This window comes from Scardinius erythrophthalmus (genome assembly GCF_964197995.2).
Source record: "Scardinius erythrophthalmus genome assembly, chromosome: 22".
In the NCBI taxonomy this organism is placed as follows: Eukaryota; Metazoa; Chordata; class Actinopteri; order Cypriniformes; family Leuciscidae; genus Scardinius; species Scardinius erythrophthalmus.
Genome location: NC_138242.1, coordinates 16,272,683 through 16,294,015, shown reverse-complemented (window position 1 = coordinate 16,294,015; position 21,333 = coordinate 16,272,683). Strand labels below are relative to the sequence as shown.

Here is a 21,333-nt window from a genome sequence, read left to right as displayed (position 1 = left end):
GTGGGATATGAAGTTCATTAATTGGTAAAATAGGTTAAATATACATGTTTTTCTTGGAGTTTCGCTTTAAAGTTTGTAATGCTGTGATTTATTTCAGAGCTGTTTGATTCATAACTTAAAACTTTTTGCAAATTTTTTAAATCCTTATCAGATTTGTTATTGTTACTAAATAGTTTTCAGTAATTGAAATAAAGTTAATACACAAATAAATATACAAATTAAATGAAAAACTTAAACTTAATATATATATATATATATTTTACTGAAAAGTTGATGACTAAAACTGCAATAAAAATAAATTAAAGCTAAATAGAAATATTAAAAAACATGACCAAATCATAACTGAATTACAAAAATGTTAACTAAAAATAAAAGATAATACAAACTATCAAATACTAGTATATAAACTTATGGAAAAAATGAATGGGAAAAATACATTTTTCCAATGCTCCTGAAAAGGGCGGTTACTGATTGAAAAAATATCTTCTGTCTTCACACAGACAGTGGGATGATATAAGAATACATTTGTAATCAGAATTAATCATCTTTTTCCACAGTAAACAGTATGAATGGAGATGATTGAAACGTCTCATGTGGACAGTATTAAAATTCAAACAATTAGAACCTTTTTCCTTTGAGGCTTTTCCCGTTTGTCTAAGAGTGCTAGTATGTGATTGTGAATAAAGCAGTCCTTCAGATGTGGCTTGGAATTTAGCCCAAGGTGCTCTTCTGAATTATAGGCTGTTGATTGTTTGATGCTCGATAATTAGTTATTAATGTCAGTCATTAGAGTGAAATGGTAGTGTAGAGTTTCAGAGACTGTTCTAAACCCAAGTGAGCTGTCTACTGTTTACATGAGCAGCTGAGTCAAGTGCATTAAACACAAAAATCTGCTATTAAGTGTTCTGCAACATGACATTTATTTCTTTATTTATTTAACACACAACAAACACTTTCACACACGCACAAACAGTTGTCTCACCTTATCTGCATTCATATGGTCCCTTGTGAACCGATGTGGGCAAACATTACAACTCCCTCCATCTGTCCTTGAACACTCGGCCACACCCTACTTCTCTCTTTCGGCCACTTGCTCTTCCCAACAAATTTTCCCACCAGATTTTACACACCCACACATAGAATTGAGTGGATCCCTCATAGAGTGTCATGGAAGAAGAGATAAGTGATTTATCGACATGGTCGCATGTAGAAATGCATGATATATCAGTGCCATAACAGATATCGGCCAATGATAATAGTTAATTACACTGTTAACTCTTTCTCCGCCAGAATTTTTGAAAAAGGTTCCCAGCCACCGCCAGCATTTTTGATAACTTTCACAAAAGTTTCATGGCCCCCATAATATTTTGTTGTATGAATATCTGTATATGCAAAAGAAAGAACAGGCCCTCTGCTTTTAAACAAACAAACAAAAAGTTTTATTCTAGCTTCATGCATTCCTTTTCTCTCAACACTTCAATATGGGTAAGTTTCGTAAAAAACAAGCAAAAAGCCTGGGTCTACATTTCATTTTAGTAACATGATTTATATGCTGTTTAATGTTGATTGTGTTATTTTACGTATGCATTTATGCTTACATATGATATCGCTTGTTTCTGCTTCTTCTTCGCTTGTGTTTTGAAGATGCATAATAGCGCCCCCCCCACCGTATAACAGTGAAAACATGGAAAGCCGGAAATTTCTGTCATTGGCAGGGAAGCGTTGTCTCACAAATTACGTAAATTTCCATCAGTGGCAGGGAAAGAGTTAAATGTCCTTTTTAGCATTTTTTTTAAATGTACAGTGTAATGTTCTGATGCTAAAACTCGTGATTTTAGTTTTAAGTGTTGTATTTTTAATTTATTTAGACATAATAGTGTAGTTGCATGCTTCGCTCAATCTTTCTTCATGTTTCCTCTTTCTGTTTTTCAGGGGTGTTGTATCTGCAGTATGGAGACGACACAAAGCAGATACGCATGCCTAATGAGATAACGAGTGTAGATACAGTCAGAGCTCTGTTCGTTAGTGCCTTCCATCATCAGCTCAACATGAAGATGCTGGAGTCGCCCAGCACCGCCATCTACGTCAAAGATGAGACCAGGAACGTGTACTATGAACTCACTGATGTCAGGTGAGTGTGTGTGCATCAGATTCAGCCACTTTAAAGGAATAGCTCGCCCAACATTGAAAATTATCACATAATTTACTCACCCTCAAGTCATCCTAGGTGTATATTATATGACTTTCTTCTTTCAGCCGAACAAAATCGTTAAATAATATCCTGGCTCTTCCCAGCTTTGCAGTAGAATTGAATAGTGCCCGAGTTTTTGAAGCTCAAAAAAGCGCATCCATCCATCATAAAAGTAATCCATACGACTACAGTGGGTTAATAAATGGTTTCTGAAGCGAAGTGATCATAAAAGTAATCCATACGACTACAGTGGGTTAATAAATGGTTTCTGAAGCGAAGTGATCATAAAAGTAATCCATACGACTACAGTGGGTTAATAAATGGTTTCTGAAGCAAAGTGATGGATTTTTGTGAGAAAAAGATCCATATTTAAACCTTTATAAACTATAATCACTGGCTTTCGGCAACTGTGAACGCGTTCACGAGAGAGTTGAGTTCCGACAGAAAGGTGACCTCTGACCTGACGTAAGACGTAGCTTCTCTTCTCTTATATCGAAATACTCTTACATTTTTCTTCAAAACTTCTCGTTTTAGACTTCTAATTCCTAATTCTGAGCCAATGATTATAGTTAATAAGGTTTTAAATATGGATATTTTTCTTACAAAGACCCATCGCTTCACTTCAGATGGCATTTATTAACCCACTGGAGACGTATGGATTACTTTTATGTTGGATGGATGCGCTTTTTGGAGCTTCAAAAACTAGGACACTATTCAATGCCATTACAGAGCCAGGATATTGTTTAAAATAACTCTAAATGTGTTCGTCTGAAAGAAGAAAGTCATATACACCTAGGCTGGCTTGAGAGTGAGTTATAAGATATTTGGGTGTACTTTCCCTTCAAAGTTTGAACAGATTACTGTCTTCCTTCCTCATTCCACATGCTTCCTTTTGTTTCGATCAACACAGCAAGTGACATTCTCCGAGGTCCAATTGCACCTCTCTTTCCTGTTCGATTGCTTTTTCCTTGAGAACAAACTTAGGAATCAAATCTCTCATGCGTTGATTTACAGGAATTGTGCAGCTGGTAAAGAATTGTAAATGAATGGAAATTAATATTCTGTTATCATTTACTCACCCTCATGCTGTTCCAAACCCGTATGACTTTCTTTCTCCTGTGGAACATAAAATGAGATTTTTAACTGAATGTTCATGCAGCTTTTACCAAATGACAAAAGCATACAGTGACTAGTGACTGTCAAGCTCTGAAAAACGTCACAAAAGGACCATAATTGTGTCATAAAAGTAGTCAATCCCACTGGGTCACTATATTCCAAGCCTTCCGAATTCATATGATAGCTTTATGTGAGGAACACACTGAAGTTAAAGTTATTTGCTGAAAATGTTCACCATCATGGCTCTCAAATTTCATTTGCAAAACTAAGACATTGATATTGGTTGGAGCGAATAAAGGATGACAGACTTTTCAGTTTGGGTGAGTTATTTCTGTAATATGGAACTCTAGCTCTGAAAATCTTCAGTAATATTTATTTGAACCATCTGTAAATAAGCCACCCTCACTCACATACACACAGACATTATAACTAAATATAATTTGAACAGAATTACAATCAAAGCGAGACAGCTAAAGTAAAAATGGCCTCACATCATTTGTTTCTCTTACTTTAAACCAATAAACCTGACCGTCATACATCACCCACCAGCACAGCTATAATGTTAACATACCACCACTTATGTCACACATCAAACAAACACTTCAACATATCTTTCACTCTAATTTTCTCTGGTCTTTCATCTTTCCCTCCACCTCAGCCGATCTCTAAACACGTATGTGTGCATAGCTTTCCTTCCCTAATGTATCTCTCTACCAGTTTACAGAATTAAGAGTAAACCACAACACTTTCTCAGTTGGGAATCACCTTTGAAAGACCTGATGAAATGAAAACTTGAGCTACATGCTAGTATACTGCTAAAAGTTGACAAAATTAACTTCTAGTATACACTACCTTTCATACAGATTTTTTAAAAATGTTTTGGAGAGAAATATGCATTTATTTGACCAAAAATACAGTAAAAACAGTAATACTCCCAAAAAATACTTTTAAAATGACCAGTGTTTCACTTCTGGGGAAACAGATGAAAAGTATTAATGACTCAGCTATGCAGATTTTTGTCCAATTAGATGTTTTCTAGATTGAGTATGACTGTTTTTTCCACTCAAACTTCCTGTTTCAGCAGAAAACACTCCAATATATGAAATAATCATGTGATCATCCAATGATTTCATGTTTTTTTTTTTTTATATAAGAACTGGCCACAACCAAATTTAATCATTGACTTTTTCTCAGATCTAATGAGACTGTAAATAGTGACTCACATGATACACATATTGTCCTGTAGGCAGAGGAGCGGTCAGTACATTTACAATTCCATGATGATGCAACATGTACCAAAGTACCAAAGACAACTCCTTTTTTATCACGGCTGTAAATGTGAATAATAGCCACATGACCACATATCAGACTACATGAGAAAAATGCTCACGTCACTTTATTCAAATCGGTATAACAGGCAAACTCCTTTTGAGAGGTCCAGGAAGACAGAGACTTAAAAACATAAATAGACAAACTTGGTTAGTAGACAGTTAATGTTTTAGCTCAATGCTGTATTAGTAAATCATTTCTGGACCTTCAGAGAATTATAGTCTGGACATTAACGGATATCTCAGCCACCATGGATTTTGTAACAGTGAGTCGTAGCTTCTCATCTTCATCTCCAGTTTCTCGCTCCAGCTCGCCTGTGTCTCTCAGCGAATCGCTTTATTCTCGTGATTCCTTTGACGCTTCTCGCTGCCACTCTCCGCTCTCGCGCGTTGATATACCGTCGGCCCTAGTGCACCCTGCTGTGGCAGAGCTCAGGGGCCGACCTTCATGGTACCGTACGCGACCCCGATCGGATGGTGACGTTTGGTCTGGATATGTGACCGATGTGGATTTCTCCCCGCACAGGAACATCACAGATCACTCCTGCCTGAAGGTGTACCACAAAGACCCAGCGCAAGCGTTCAGTCATGGAGCCCGGCCAAGCAATGGAGATGCAAGGGTGAGTGCCATGCTAGTGTGGACATTTTTGTTAGATCAATGAGAAGTCAGAATCCTTAACGGAGATATGTTTTTGTGAATGGTTGGATAGCTGATGGAAAATTTCAGTTTGACTTGCTTTGTATTTGGTCTTGATAATGTCAATTTTGTATTTGTGATCTAAATACTTCAGACTTCCACGCTGCACGTCTGAACAGATACATATTACTCAAGGAGAGCACAAGATAAATTAGATTATCAAATAATTTATGGAGTTTGGTGATGGTGAGAACTCTGGATAGTCACCCAACAACCTACATGTTAGGTCCACTAGTCTATCTACTACTGTTCAAAAGTTTGGGATCGGTAAGATTTTTTGAAAGACGTCTCTAATGCTCACCAAGGCTTCAATTATTTGATCAAAAACAAATTTAAAATATTTTAAAATGTAATTTATTCCTGTGATGCAAAGCTGAATTTTCAGCATCATTACTCCAGTCATCAGTGTCACATGACCCTTCAGAAATTATTCTAATGTGATGATTTGCTGCTCAAGAAACATTTCTTATTATTATCAATGCTGAAAACAGTCGAGCTGCTTAAGAATTTAGTTGAAACCGTGATATTACATTCGCGTAATATCGGTAAAATAATCGATAAAATTATATTTTATTACATTATAAATGTTTTAAGTATTGAACTTTTGATCACTGTAATGTGTCCCTGCTGAATAAAAGTATTAATCTTTCAAAAACAATGTACTGACATCAAACTTTTGAATGGTAATGTGTGTGTGTGTGTGTGTTTGTGTGTTTACATATATATATATATATATATATATATATATATATATATATATATATATATATATATATCAAAGTCATTCTTAGATTTGCTAACGATTTATCAGTTAAACAATTAAAATAGAATAAATGAGCATGAACAATTAAATTAGCTGATAAATATTGATTATTAATTGATAAGGTAAATAAAAATCCCTGTTATCGGCCGATAACCGATATTTTTCCGATATATATTGTACTTAGCATCTGTATACTTGGTGGACGTGACTTTTAACAAACATAATTATAGTAGGCTTCTCTACTTGTTTGAACAACCTACTAAGTAGTCAGTTTTTCCAAATCCTTCTGTAATGCCCACATGTTGCCACTTTTCATTTTTTGGCATGCTCAGAAAAATGAACTGAGGGCATTATTTAAATAACAGGTCCCTTCCCGGCCTCCCCTTTTCTTTTCGGCCATCACCAGGGATCCCTCTGCTCTTCGCAGTTAGAGTCACCCCCACCCCAGTCACCCCATTCCAATCCTTTCATGTCCGTCTTTGTCCCCCGGGCCTAATTTCAGGGGGATTGGATCAGGATTGAAACAGAATTGGTGGAAGCACTGAATAGAAAGCAAAGGCTTTTTCCTCGTTCCTTTTCCTCCCATAATCCTCTCTAATCTCTTGCCATGCCGGCCCTGTTTGTTTGGTGGTGAATCTGTGATGTGACGGAAATTAGATCGCAAGGCTTTCATTTTCTCTCTGTGTTACCCCAAATTTAACAAGGTAGCCCCAGACTTTTGTCTGTGGTAATCCTCGGTTTGGCTTTGACCAACTCGCACAACTAATATGCATTTGATTAGAGTTTTAGAAGCTGCCGTAAGAGCCCTTAAGGGAAGTTGTGAAAGTTCAAGGAAGTGAAGGACTTTGCTCACTATATTTTGTTTGATTTTTGTTTTGAGAATGTGTGTTGAAAGGCGCATTGTTTGTGTCACGTGTCCATGTCTAAGTGGATTACACTATGGTTGGTGATGCCTTGCAGTCGCATATGTACACGTTTAAAGGGAGAGAGAAAGAATACAAAAGATAGAGACTATTATCTGTTTGCTGACAAGAGAGTGAGAACAAGTTGTTCAGACAGTTGCCAAAGTTCACAGGAAGGGTCAGTGTTTGTCATTGTGGAGGAGATTTTTTTATATGGCTATGAGATTTTGCTTGTTGGTATTTTACTTTTAGGCAAATGTGACTGTAGAAGTGTTTGGTTTTTTGTCGCCATCAAGTTCAGGCACAAATTAGAACAATAGTAATACATTTAACAAGTGTAATCAGCTAGAAACTGTGACATACTTCACAATTGGACTGTGCGGGGTTCCTTGTCACTATTAAATAGCCTGTTCTACCCTCAAGAGGTTATTGCATAACAGCTATCAAGGCTTTAAGTTTCGTACAAGCTCTCACATGCTTTACCACGTGACTGACATGGATCATAGGCTTGACGCCCAGCTCATATTTTGTTTCTGTAAAAACATAGCTTCCACTTTGCACAAAAAGGATACAAAATAAGACCTGAAGAATCTTTTGCAACAAATTATCAATAAAATAAGCTGCTTAACCTTCAGAAAATATCCTTTTTGGGACTGCTGTTTTCAATACACTTGCACAAATGTTATAACTATATAAATTCAGTAGATTATGTCAAGAAAAATTATGGTTGCTCTTTGCAACCAAAAGGGATGCAGGCGTATCTAAGACTAGATACTTTTCAGGCAATGTACTGTAGATAATAGTTAGACAGTACTTCATCAAACATATCTAATGCATCTCATAACAAATAATAAAAAAAAATAATGCTGTGATGGGACACTCAAGTCTACAATAGTTGTTGTTTGTACCTATTGGCTGATTGGTCTTATAGGTGAGTGGATTTTAAATGAGTATTCTGGTCTGTATGTGTAGCAGAGCGATGTGATATGAAGTAAATGTCTTTAAACTCAGTACAGATGACTTTAATCTCTCAGCCAATCAAAAAAGCAGTAAATCGTATTTCTTTCATGTCACATGAGAGTTGTTCCACTCCTTCCATCTTCTCCAATTGTGGAAAAGGGAAACATTCAATGTCAACACACAGCAGTGGACGTCCATAAACAATGGTTTATATTCATATGAAACCTGAGCATGAATCAATATGCCAGTGAAAACTTTAGGACATAATTATTTGTTGATATGTAACATAAGACACATTGTTAATGGTTTATTGACTCGTCTTTGTCAGGCGTGACAGGCTAAACGACATGTTGTATAAATATGGAAATATATCCAGTTGGGAGCGTTGCCTGCAAATCTCCCAGTATAATTGTGTTTGTTTCAGTAATTCAGATATGACAATTCAGCTTGATTTGAGGCCAGAACGCACACACATGATGAAGACCATGCACAAACACACACTCTGATGTTTTGACCACAGATGTTGTTATTGTAACTGTCAGGGGACAAGAGATCCATTATTCTTTCATCCAGTGCTTATACTGAAGTACACACACACATACATGTGCATGAGCGAACACACACAAAGCACATGACCAGACAGTCTCAGTTCAAACAGGCGTGGAGATACTCAGACAGACTTAACAGACTAATCAAATAAGCCTTGCACCTGTTCAAATACACCATTTGTGCCTGTGACAGAGAGAGAAGAAGAGTCTTGATCATTGTCATAACTTCCTGTTGATAGCCTACTTGATAGGCCTTTTTTATTATTATTATTATGCAAGAAATCATTTAAGAATGCAGTTAACAAGCATAACTGGCCTGGCACAATATTGAATATTTCCTAGCCAGACAACAGTCAAGCATAATAAAGTAAAATGATAAAGTGATGCACCCAGGATGTTTAATTTATAACACAGGTGAGATGTTACTGCATGGCGTTTCCGCCTGACACACCTCCTCCGGTGCCATTAAACATATGTGTCACAAAGTGCCCAGAGACTTGGATGGAGATTCAAACGCAGCTTTTATTGGGTCAACCCAGAATCGTAATCTATAAAACAGGCACGCCGCACTAGGTAGTGATGGCAATTTCAAAACACTTTACAAAACTTTTGTTCCGAATCAATGGTTTAGAGCATGTATCAAACTGCCAGAGTCACGTGATTTCAGTAAACGAGGCTTCAATTTGTCATAACTGTTTCGAAACACTTCGAAATTTCAATGGTTTACCACTGGGGGTGATGATCTCTGTCAACCAATGAATCATGAGGAGTCACTGAGAACTGTCTGTTGTTTTTATACATTTGTAAACGTTTTAATTAGACATTAGTATAATTAAAATGAATAATGGTAGTCTCTTATTGGCCTGTTTGCTGAGCCATTCATAGAACAAACCCTGACAATTGATAAAAGAACATAGACACTTGATATTTTTAGATGATTAGATAATTACATTTGAAAGATTTTATAAAAAAAAAAAAAAAAAATTGCAATAGATATGTAAAAGATGTTTTTATGCATGTTTTCCCCAGGTTTTTGTTGCATTTACACTGTTCTGACCACTAGGGGTCACCATGAAGACGGGTGTCAGATTGTTTCGAAGCCTCGACACAATACGGCACATTTGCTTCAACTGTTTCAGTGTTCCACGAAGCCTCGATTACTAGCCCACCTAGCAATAGGTCAAAACACAGTTCAGATAATCCAAAAACACAACAGGGCAGAAAAGCACAGGCAGACAGGAAAGTCCAGGAAACCAGGCAAAGTCAAAACCAAAAACTTGTATAACTGGAGGGAGAGCACTCAGAAATGCAGTGTAACACTTACAAGACTTCAGGAGAGGAAACACATGGCTTATATACACAGACATAACAAGCTAATGACACACAGCTGGATGTAATCACACAATAATGAGTCCAGGCAAAGGTTTATGGGAAATGTAGTTCATGATGGAATGGCAAAGGACTAGGGCGGAGTGCCCTCTGGTGGCTATAATAGGCACTCCGGCTGGCAGGCGTGACGAATGTAAACGTTTCTGTGTAGCAGTTACAGTTTTTTACAATCGCTATGACAATTTTTCAATACTTTTAACAAATTTCCTAAACTCTTAACGCACCAACACAGCTACAACACACAATTGGCAAAACAGTTCAAAATCACACATTGTAAACTAAACTCCAACACTAATTTTCAAAATACAATAATACACTAGCAACAATACACTATGTCTACCAAAACACTGCAAACATGTCTCAAAATAAAATAATTTTTCAAAACACTAACATATGTTCTCGTCCAACAGGAAGATTAAGTCAATCATAGCACAATGTCATAAAAACACTAACATCAGATGGAATTACAGAAACTGCATTATTTTACAGTATATGTGTCAGGTATGCCCTTATACAACAGACAGTATATTGTATTGATCATAGATTGTGTTTTGCACTGCAGTTTCTTTTGAAGCCTCTCTACATTTTTGTTTTGTTGGGTTTAGGTCTTTTGCTGCAGAAATTCAATAAAAAAAGACCCATCTCAGAGTGCTTTATAGAATGAACGGTTATAGTATACCATATGGTCATGCGATTGAAAGAACCTCAACACCTGAGTGTGTTTCCTAGATGGGAATCAGCTGTGATTTATATATTCGCATAATTCAATCAGCTGTTTCTCAGTAGAATAAAATACAGGGGATATATTTGTGTTTCAATTCACAATATAAGCAGCTGTTCACCTTGACTTTAGCCTGTAAGGTTAGGTTTAGAACATGGTGTTATCTGTTCTGACATACAGTGTTAAAGCATTGGTAAATTTGGCAGTAAAAATCCATAGTTTTGGTCTTGTTTGAGCTTGTGTGTAAAAGAAGCTCAAGCATTTTAAATTTGTGTTAATTGTATGCATTTTGTGTTTAAGCAACAAGAAAAGTGTTAATAATATAGCTTACACAGACGGATGTAGTGCTAACTGTGTTAAGAGTTTTGGAAAATTGTTAAAAGTATTGAAAAATCTGTCATAGCAATGGTAAAAAACTGTAATTTAATTGGTAATTTATTTTAACTGCAATTTAATAAAAAAAATGTAAACCAACAGTTGGGTTTGTCCATATTTGACCCAAACATAGGATTTTTGAGTGTACAGATACAGTTCGAATGTGTGTGTATCCGTACTACCCACGCGCACACACATCTGAGCTCACACGTATTCAACCGCATACCAGTCTGTTAAAACAGAAAGCAGATTATTGTGCAGCGTGACTGACCACAGTTTACAGATGACTGTTAATTTGAAACAGACCCATAAAAAAGCAATGCAGCTCTCTGCAAGGAATCTAAAATTGATCATAGCACAGGGTCCGTGTCAAGAGTAATGGTGTCTTTTGCCTACACTACACTTGCCTTGTGGCATTTTATCTGAGAAAGATAGAGGAGCAGAAAACGAGTGGAAAAGGGGGCATCAGAATTTGTCTTTAATCCCTCTTGGGCCAAACTCAACCCAAATGTTCTCATTCCATCATCTTTTGATTTCTTTATTTATCACAGGTTTAATGTTTCATGTCAACCTTCCTCCAGCAAAATTCTCTACCTTTTAAGGTAATGCCGAGAAAATGAAAAGATGAGAACCCGGAGATGTTGAGACAAGCAAGAACTTTCATGTTATTCAGACGGTGTTGCTCAGGTAACATCTGGAGATGATTGTTATGCCTCCCAGGGTATCAAACTCCAAGTAATAATGCATAACCTGCTTTCTATAACTGTGTGTGTGCGTGTGTGTGTGTGTGTGTGTGTGTGTGTGTGCGTGTGTGTGTGTGTGTGTGTGTGTGTGTGTGTGTGTGTGTGTGTGTGTGTGTGCGTGTGTGTGTGTGTAAGTTTAGGGTCAGTAAGTTTTTTTAATGTTTATATATATAAATATGATCCTGTAAAAATAAATCTGCATTGTTTAAATTTGCAAAAATCTAACCTTTCATTGAAGTAAAATATTTAAAATTGGGGCGTTGGCCATAATTATTGGCACCCTTTTATTATATACTTTTTGCAACCTCCTTTTCTCAAGATATCAGCTCTGAGTTTTCTCCTATAATGCTTGATGAGTTTGGAGAATAACTGACAAGAGATCAGAGGCCATTCCTCCATACAGAATCTCTCCAGATCCTTCATATTCCCAGCTCCATGTTAGTGCTTTTTCTCTTCAGTTCAGCCCACTCATATAGGGTTTAGGTCAGGGGACTTGGATGGTCATGGCAGAAGCTTCATTTGGTGCTCAGTGACACATTTTTGTGTTGATTTTGATGTTTGTTTTGATCATTGTCCTGATGGAAGATTCAACCACGGCCCGTTATAAGGTTTATAGCATAAGCGGTCAGGTTTTGTTTTTTTATCTGTTGGTATTTGCTAGAATCCATGATACCATGTATCTGAACAAGATGTCCAGGACCTCCAGCATAAAAACAAAAACAAAAAAAACACAACATTAAAGATCCAGCATTATATTTAACCGTGGGCATGGGGTACTTTTTATCCCTGTGTGCACATAACCCATCTCAAAAATCTTGTTTTTTAGTTTCATCTGACCACAGAATCCGGTCCCTTTTGAAGATCCAGTCGTGTCTGACCACTGAATATGCTGGAGTTTGTTTTTGGAGGAGCAAGGAGGATTTTACTTGAAATCCTCCCTAACAACTTGTGGTGATGTACTGTAGGGGTTGTTTTTTTTGGGTTTTTTTTTTGGCTTTCTGACCCCAAGACTCAACTAATCTCTGCAATTCTCTATCTTTGATCCTTGGAGAGTCTTTGGCCACTCAAACGTTCCTCCTCACCATGCTTTAAGACGACACTGACACATTTCCTCTTCCCGGCAGATTCGTAACATCTTTAGTTGATTGGAATTTCTTAATTATTGCCCTGATGGTGGAAATGGGGATTTTCAATGCTTTTTTTATTACAGCCACTTTCTATTTTGTGAAGCTCAACAATCTTTTGCTGCACATCAGAACTATATTGTTTGGTTTTACTCATTTTGATGAATGATGAACGGAATTTGGCCTTTGTGTTTCCTCATATTTATACTCCTGTTAAACAAGAAGTCATAGCTAGAACATTTATTGTTCCTTGTCACCCTGGTATGCTGAAAAAATGAAATATTAATGGGAATATACTTCAGAGATATTTCACTCATAAAAAATTCTAGGGTTGCCAATAATTGTGGCCAACGTTTTTTGGAGAACATTTTTTATTTCGTAATGTGATTTTCCCCCTGCTTTCAATTCTTTTACTTCAAAGAAAGGTTCGATTTTTGCATATATTGTCTGTATGTGTAAAGCGGTAAAGCAGGTGAAATGCATATTTATTTATAAGATTCACCACCATGGTGATATGATGTTGCAGAAAAGCATGCTGTTGTCCCGAAGCAGATAAAGACTCGGAAGTGTCACCTGTTCTGGGTGTAGCCGGAGCGCTGACTCACTCCTGCACAAAGCGCTCATTGTTTCAGATACAGAGAGACAGGGCGACGCTTCGAGCAAAGAAACATCATTTTGTCGTCTTTCTATTATTTTACAAATCTCTTTGGCTTAAAAGAACGTTCTTGTCTGTTTCTTCTGTATATAGCATTCCCACTTTGCTTGTTTTCTATTTTTGGATGAGGCAGATATAGTCAGACAATAACTCTGTTTTAAACTGCTTCTGCTCTCATAAGCTGCTGCCTTCTAATGTGGCATCCTAATTAAATGGAACCTGATTTGATTTGGGACGTTTGCTTTAAATGAGTTACCGATGAACAAGTAAAAAAATAAAAACAGTTTTTGTGCTAAATGAAATTGGGCCTGAGGTGATGGAAAAGTCTCAATGACTTTTTTGTTTCTGTCATTTTACGCACCGAAAAAGGAAAACATCTAGTTTCACTCTGAACCAGTTTTTGTCTGAATTCTTTTCATCTGTCAAGTCATATGGTTTTTCCTGTTGCTCCTCATTGCTGAGTTTGGCGACAGAGACATTGGAGTTTGTCTGTCTATCCTCAGGCGTGAAGTTCTGCATTCTGTTGCTGATCGGAAATCTTTTATCTGCTCAGGTCATACTTTTTTCTTTTACTTTGTTGCAGTCAGTTACCAGATGCAGATAAGTGGTCTTAATCTTGTTTGGTTTCTCCTGTCTCTGTCAGATACGTTTACTAATTGTTTCTGAATGAAATGGCAGTTTATCAGTGCCTTATCAATCCATCTTCTGCTTACAGTAGATTGTGGTAAACCAGTAGCATTGTTATGGATGCAGACATCTGTTTAATGCGATACTATATCCATATCTGCCTGTTAATTACATTGTGGGATGTGTGAACCATAACCACTTGCCTTGATGCACAAACACACACACACTTGCACGTTTTTTTCCATCTGAAGCGCATTAGTGTGATTAGTCTACTCTGTGGGACCTTCTTGGGTGGTCAGGTCAGATCAGGCTGCCTGCGTGCTGGCTGTTAAAAAGATTACAGGTGCCCTGAATTTAGCCGGAGAACAATGACATATTATTTCATCCAAGAAGACTTAAAAAAAAAAAACATGAATACCATGGTCTCTCAGTCTTTCTTTCTTTGACTTCTCTCAACCCTTTTCATTTCACATGTGAGATGGAAATGTAACACTCCTTTCTCACGGTGACGGCTGAACAAAAAAGCCTTTTAGACTAAACTGGAACACTTAAGATCACATGGACCCTCATTTTTACATGTTTTCGTCAGTGTTGTTATTTTTAACTGAAACTAAAACTTTTAATCGTAAATCGTTCACGCTAATTGAAATAAAGCTAAGATAAAATATAAAACTTAAATGAAAATGAGAAACGTTGTCCTGTCAACTAACTAAAATAAAATAAGTTGAAGTACTGAACTTACTAAAACTAAAACCGAAATAAAATAAATGAAAGCTAAATAGACAAAAACAAAATAAAATGCCAAAATTACTAAGACAAACTAAAATTAAAATAACAAGCTGAAAATATAACAATAAAAGCTAATTTAAAACATTAAAACAATACTATAATAGTATATAAATAATGTTAATACTAAAACAACGGTGTTATTTTCCATGTAGGCTAAGTGTACTTTAGTGTAGTTGTATTCTCTAATTTTCACTAATAACCTCTACTACATGTGGTTTAAGGTTTTAAATGTAGAAATATGGTCAGAAACATAATTTGCATGTGATTTTAGCTGGTGTTTTTTAAGGTTCTTTAGTTTATAATTATTTGTATTTATTTTGGCTGCATAAGCCACTTTGTAGCCATGTTATCGAATACAATGAACCTTTTGTGTTCATATTACATATATGATCATTATGTGTAATTTGAACATATCTCTTACTTTCCCTGCTGTAAAACAAAAACAAAAAACAGCCTAAGCTGGCTGAACGACCAACTAAGCGGTTTTATTTCAGCAGGATTTGAAATGTTTTACTCTCCTTTAATGTGAAATCTTATGTCCTCTGTCTCGTTCAGGTTCACAGGGAGATGATGTATGCTGGACGGGATGGTCATCCTCTCCGGCAGCCCCCGATGGGTCCTCCTCCACCCCACATGCAGGGCTCCATGTCCCCAACCACACCTCACGCGATGCCCCCCTCCCCGTCTCGTATTCCCTTCGGCCCTCGTGTCTCTGGTGGTGGGGTTGCCACGATGCCACGTGAGCGAGCCGGACACACACTCCCCGCGCCCGCCCGCGCATCCTCCCCCTGCCCGAGCGCCATCCTGGAGCGGCGGGACGTAAAACCGGACGAGGACGTAGAGCATGCGAAGAGCATGTCGCTGCCCGCCCGAGCCGAAAGTCATTACGCTGACCCTTATATGTTACATCACCAGGTCCTGCCCCCTGATGCAGTAGACCATCCCTACCACCGTGCCACCATGCGCTCTTACAGTAACCCCGGTGTTCCCATGGAGCCCCCGGACCATCATTCACTCTTCCGACAGAAAAGTAGGAAGTACACGGATAGCCAGCTCCCTATGCTCGGCTCCAGAACCCCACCCTCTTCCCCACACCGGATGGGCGAGATGCGAATGATGGAAATTCACACAAGCCAACCACAGAGCTCCATGACTATGGAGAGGGCCTCTCCTGTCAGACAATCATTTAGGAAGGAGGCTCCTGTTACAATGGATACCATGGTAAAGACGAGGGGTGGCATGGGGTCCCCGGCCACCCCGGATCTTCAGGGTCACAATCCTCTGGCCCCCCCGACAGACCCTCAGACACGGTGAGTCAATGTTTAAGAGCGAACGGGGATATCTGAGCATGGGAATAACTAACAGGAAACATTAGCATCCATGTTCATGTTCTAACTCTGCATCGGTATGTTGTCTTCCACTGCATCATGTCATTCCCTAACTGCATCCAAAAACACATATAATACTAGCAGCCGTTATTATGTTCACATCAATTATTTAGCTGGGTTTGTTTTCAAGTATATAGCCTTACGTAACTCACAAAAGACTTTGAACTGTAGTTCAGACAGCATTGTTTTGCTGTGTTGGTTAAGTGGACTTAATCGTACCCTTTATGCTCATATGTGCCTTGTAAGTCAGATTTATTGTGCTTGGCGATGTACTTGCTAGCAGAGAACAGTCAATACACAGAGTCAACATGCTAAACTGTTTTCACAGAACAGAGCACATGCAGGCCAGACGTTTCGAACATTATCTTGTAGAGCAAAGAAATAGTGGTTTGAACAGTGTGTGCATTGGCACTGAAAGGGCAAATGGGTCCTATGAGAATTGTACCCATAAACATCATGAGAGTTATGCTTTAGTTATTTAATCATTTGGTGTGACAAGTTAATGCTTGTTGGGGTTTTTGTTTTGTACATGCAACAAAGATCACAGGCAGGAGTCCAGATCATACTCTCTTTCGCTTAATATTTTTTGCAGTTAATATTAACCTTGAATCGTTTAAGGAAGTGATTTGTAATTTAAATGCGGTGAATATATTTCCAAGGGTGTATGTTTTTACTTCAAGTTGTTTTATCTGTGCAATTCCACATAAGATTCCCATGTTATGAATGGCAGCATACTCTACCATTAAAGTGTTACCATTAAACTAAAGTTTGGGGTCGGTTAGATTATTAAATACATTTTTAAAGTCTCTTACCTGCACTAAGGCTGCATTCATTTGATCAAACATGCAGTAAAACAGTAATGTTATGAATTATTACGCTTTAAGATAACTGTTTCGGTCTTAATATATTGAATATATAGTCACACGATCCTTTGCTGATTTGATGCTCAAGAAACATTTCTTATTATTATCAATTAGCATCCAGAAACAGAACTGTATTTTTATTAATGGGGAATTAGAGTAAAAAGGACTTTGATAACAGAGCCATCTCATGAGATACATAGTCCCACTGTTATTTCAATATGCTTTCCCCTCGTCCGCCCCCCACACACACCACCCATCAGTAGTAAGAGTGCGATATGCTCTATCTCTCTGCAGAGAGAGAATGAAGGCCATGGAGGAGCAAATAGCCAGTCTGACTGGTCTTGTGCAGCACGCTCTCTTAAAGAGCCACAGCACTAACAGCAACATGGAACACCCCAGGTAAGCAGGGCAGGCTGGGTAATGTAGTTCCCAGAATATCACAACGTTTCCAAATTAAATAGGAAAAGAAAATAGGAGGGCTATAATGGATTAATGGTGGTGGTAATCAGACTTGGTGGGTAAGATGACTTACTAACTGTGCATGAACTAAATTGACTACTCATCCTCACTGTAGCCGGTACCTGAATGAATGGCAATGCCTGTGCCACTGTAACAAAGACTAACTTCAAGCGTTTTGTTGAGTGATTTTATCTGCGTGTGTGTGTATATGTGTGCGTATGTACCTTCAGTCATTTGATATCTTTTACATTTTTCCAGCGAGAAACCAGTAAAGTCCGGGTCACCTGCTCACAGCACATCTAGCACAGGTAATTTCCTTCTTTTCGTCCCTCCCGGACCCCCAGACCCCGTCTGTTTGTTTGTGTGTGTGTATGATGGCTCTCACAGCAGAAGATTGGCTGTGAGAGGATCACAACAATTCTACCTCTCCCATTCATCTGTCACTCAGAAATGCTGCCTGCCACAAGTTCTCCCACTCTTTCCACACATATATACACCGACGTGAACGAGTCCCTCAGACAGCATAAGCCGCAAAAGAACAAACATGTCTACACGCTGTCTTGTGCAAGGACATAAATATGTACTTTTGCAATAACTGACCTGAATTGCTCTATTTTGTTTATCAGTTGTGCTCAGTCGAGTTTGAAATGTAATCTTGCCAAGTCAAATATGGGTACAACAACAAATATCACATATCCTTAAGCTTAGGGCCAATATGTGAATATACCTTTGTTTATGTACTCAAATTGATTAAATCAGCCATCATTTCTTGAGCTATACAAATATTAAAGTCCTTTTTAAATGTTTACAATCTATAAAACAATATTCCCAGCAATAGTATCTGCATAACTGTCCCACACATAAGTTTGAGAGCACTGACTTTGAGAGAGAGAGAGAGTCTGACTTTGGCACCTTTTCACCACATAGGCCATGCAATATTATATACTAGGCTACATATAAATCATGTTTTTGTGTGTTTTACTTTTATGTTTTGTGTAGGAGGTTCTCCAGTATTAGCACCAAAAGTTGCTGCAGCACCTCCTGAGCGTAGCCCCGCCCCTACACCACCACTAGGCCCCGCCCCCTTGCATGTTAACTTCCACATGTTCAGAAGGAATGTCTCTGAGCTCCGCCTCCAACTGCAACATATCAGACAACTACAGGTAATAAACGTGCCAATCAGTTAGTATAATGAGAAACCTGCATTTATAATGTTTATTTTGTTCAACAGGTGTCTTATAGTGTTGATATTTATGTTGAAGATAACATGAAACAACATTCATAACTCATTTAACTAGTGTATTGTGACATTATGGAGGAAATTAATTTTAGCCAGTGTTAATTCATTAACAGCCGAAAGTAAATGTTAAAAACGGGTTTAAAATGTGTATTGATGAATCATTTCTTTTTGTCTTTTTTTACATTAAAATCATTATACACTACTGTTCAAAAGTCAGTATGAATTTTTTCAAAACTAAAACGTTTATTCAGCAAGGATGCAATAAATCGATCAAAAGTGACAGTAAAGACTTTAATAATGTTACAAAGGTTTATAACATATATATACAGTATGTATATATATATATATAATGTTGTTCCTTTGAATTTTCTATTCATCAAAGAATACTGAAAAAAAAACTGTCTTCAACACTGATAATTATGAGAAATGTTTCTGATTTCTGGAGAATCATACGACACACAAGACTGGTGTAATGGATCAATGGTAATGGTAAATCACAGGAATATATTTTAAAATATATTAAAATAGAAAACAGTCATTTTAAATTGTACTAATATTTCACAAATTTGATTTAAATAAAATGTAGCCTTGGTGAGCCTGAGAGACTTCTTTCAAAACATTGAGAAAATCTTACAGACCCTAAACTTTTGAATAATAGCGTATGCTGTAGTAAATGCTTATGTGTGTGTGTTTTCAGCTTCAGAATCAGGAGTGTATGCGTGCTCAGATAAAGCATGCAGAGCAAGAGATCAGTGTGAAGCTGGCTGAAATACTGAGACGACAGGACGATCCGACACAGAAACAGAGGACGCTGGTGGAGGAAGAGAGACACCGATATCTCGGCATGCAGGAAAGAGTTCTCACACAGCTGGGGTACGACACACACACACACACACACGCACTTGTATATGGGGTTTGCAGGGACTCTCCATAGGTGTAACGCCTCTCTCTCTCTCTCTCTCTCTGGGGAATCTGAAATTCACTTTCCTCTGGGCAAACAAATGCCTTTTATTCTCAATCATTCCTTATATGATTCATTACAGCCCCTCTTTTAACTCATTATAGCCCTGTCCGCCCTGCTGCACGTAAACCGTAATTAAAATCCCACTTTAATTTAGCTGGTTAACAAGCGTGTTCTCCAGACAGCTTTAAACATTCAAAACAGAACTCAGTGGGAATTAACGCTAGCCAGAGATCAGGAGAAGCATTAACACTCTGTTTCCCTTGGTTTAATGCCAGTGCCCAGTCAGCAGAGGTCTCTGGGTGCCTGTGAGCAGTGGAACGTTGAGCCAACAAGGACAGTTTGACTTTTACACATGTGGAGAGGCTGAGGGATGTGAAAGAACTGCGTAATTTAATTACAAAACATAAACTGTGAAAAAAAACTATCATGAATGTACCAGAATGCACCATCATAACATAAAATCGGGGTTTTAAAATGCCAAACAACTAGTGCAGACCAATTAAAAATGCAGTGTAAAAACTGCTTACATGAAACTTCAGCATAATATTTTATTCCTGTGTTAGTGCTTACAATAACAGTCTAAAATTAACACTCGCCAAGTGCCAAATGGGAGTGAAACCTGGCTAATTAGCCTCTAACTCTCAGGAGTTGCAACATACAGCAAAGCATGGTTTGAATCACAACGTATGAAAGTTATAAAAATAAACTTCTTATTACTGGTATCAAGAACTTTCAAGAAAAAAAATTTAATTTAAAAAATATTAATAAATTTTTTTTTTTAAGTTTCTCCTCAACAACTAATGTTTTATGAAGTGCATGCGATTCTTGAAACTTCTGGAATCACAAAAATAATTATGGGTAAATAATTTAATATATTGACACTCCCAGTGGCCCTATTATGCTTTTTTCACAAATTACTTTTTATGTAGTGTTTAATATAGTGTTTGTAAAATATATATATATAAAAAAAATTCACAGATCAAAGTGCATGGTAAATGGAGTTGTCTTCCAAAAAAAAAAAAAACTGATTCTGAATAGCCTGAAATGAATTGTCAGTAATTCCAGTCTTATTTCCTACATGAATCTTCGTAGGTTTGTAATACATGTGCATAATGCCAGTCTGTGGTCTTCATTGGCTGCCAGCGAACATTGACCCGCCCTCAAACACTACAGTTGTAGCTGTGGCCTGGAAAAGTTTGGTTCGTGTTGTCGACATGTCGAGAAGACGCTGTTTTCTGCGCTGCGAATGGAAATCCACTTTGCATGCGCTTCCAAAGGAGGAGGAGCTGAAATTAATATATGTAATGGCTGTTTCGTTTCTGACATGCGCCGTAAGTGGTAGACCAATCACAGCTGACTGGGCCATCTGACCAATCAGAGCAGAGTAGGCTCTCGGTTTAGAGAGACTGAATACTTTATCAAACTGTTACAGAGACTGAGAAAAGAGGTGATGCTGCAATGTATATTATGAGAAAATGTAAGTGTTTTTTT

At 37.7% G+C, this 21,333-nt stretch overlaps 1 protein-coding gene across 13 annotated transcripts in view; it reads left to right on the top strand.

Moving 5' to 3' along the window:
• Window positions 1-21,333, top strand: part of kiaa1217 (KIAA1217 ortholog) — a 124,603-nt gene that overhangs the window by 91,478 nt on the left and 11,792 nt on the right. For all 13 annotated transcript variants that reach the window (XM_081353012.1, XM_081353009.1, XM_081353011.1 and 10 more), the window contains 6 exons: window positions 1,933-2,131; window positions 5,162-5,255; window positions 15,484-16,238; window positions 17,897-17,946; window positions 18,638-18,801; window positions 19,576-19,751. In XM_081353012.1, coding sequence (XP_081209138.1) covers window positions 1,933-2,131; window positions 5,162-5,255; window positions 15,484-16,238; window positions 17,897-17,946; window positions 18,638-18,801; window positions 19,576-19,751 — 1,438 coding nt within the window. The remainder of the gene's footprint in view (window positions 1-1,932; window positions 2,132-5,161; window positions 5,256-15,483; window positions 16,239-17,896; window positions 17,947-18,637; window positions 18,802-19,575; window positions 19,752-21,333) is intronic.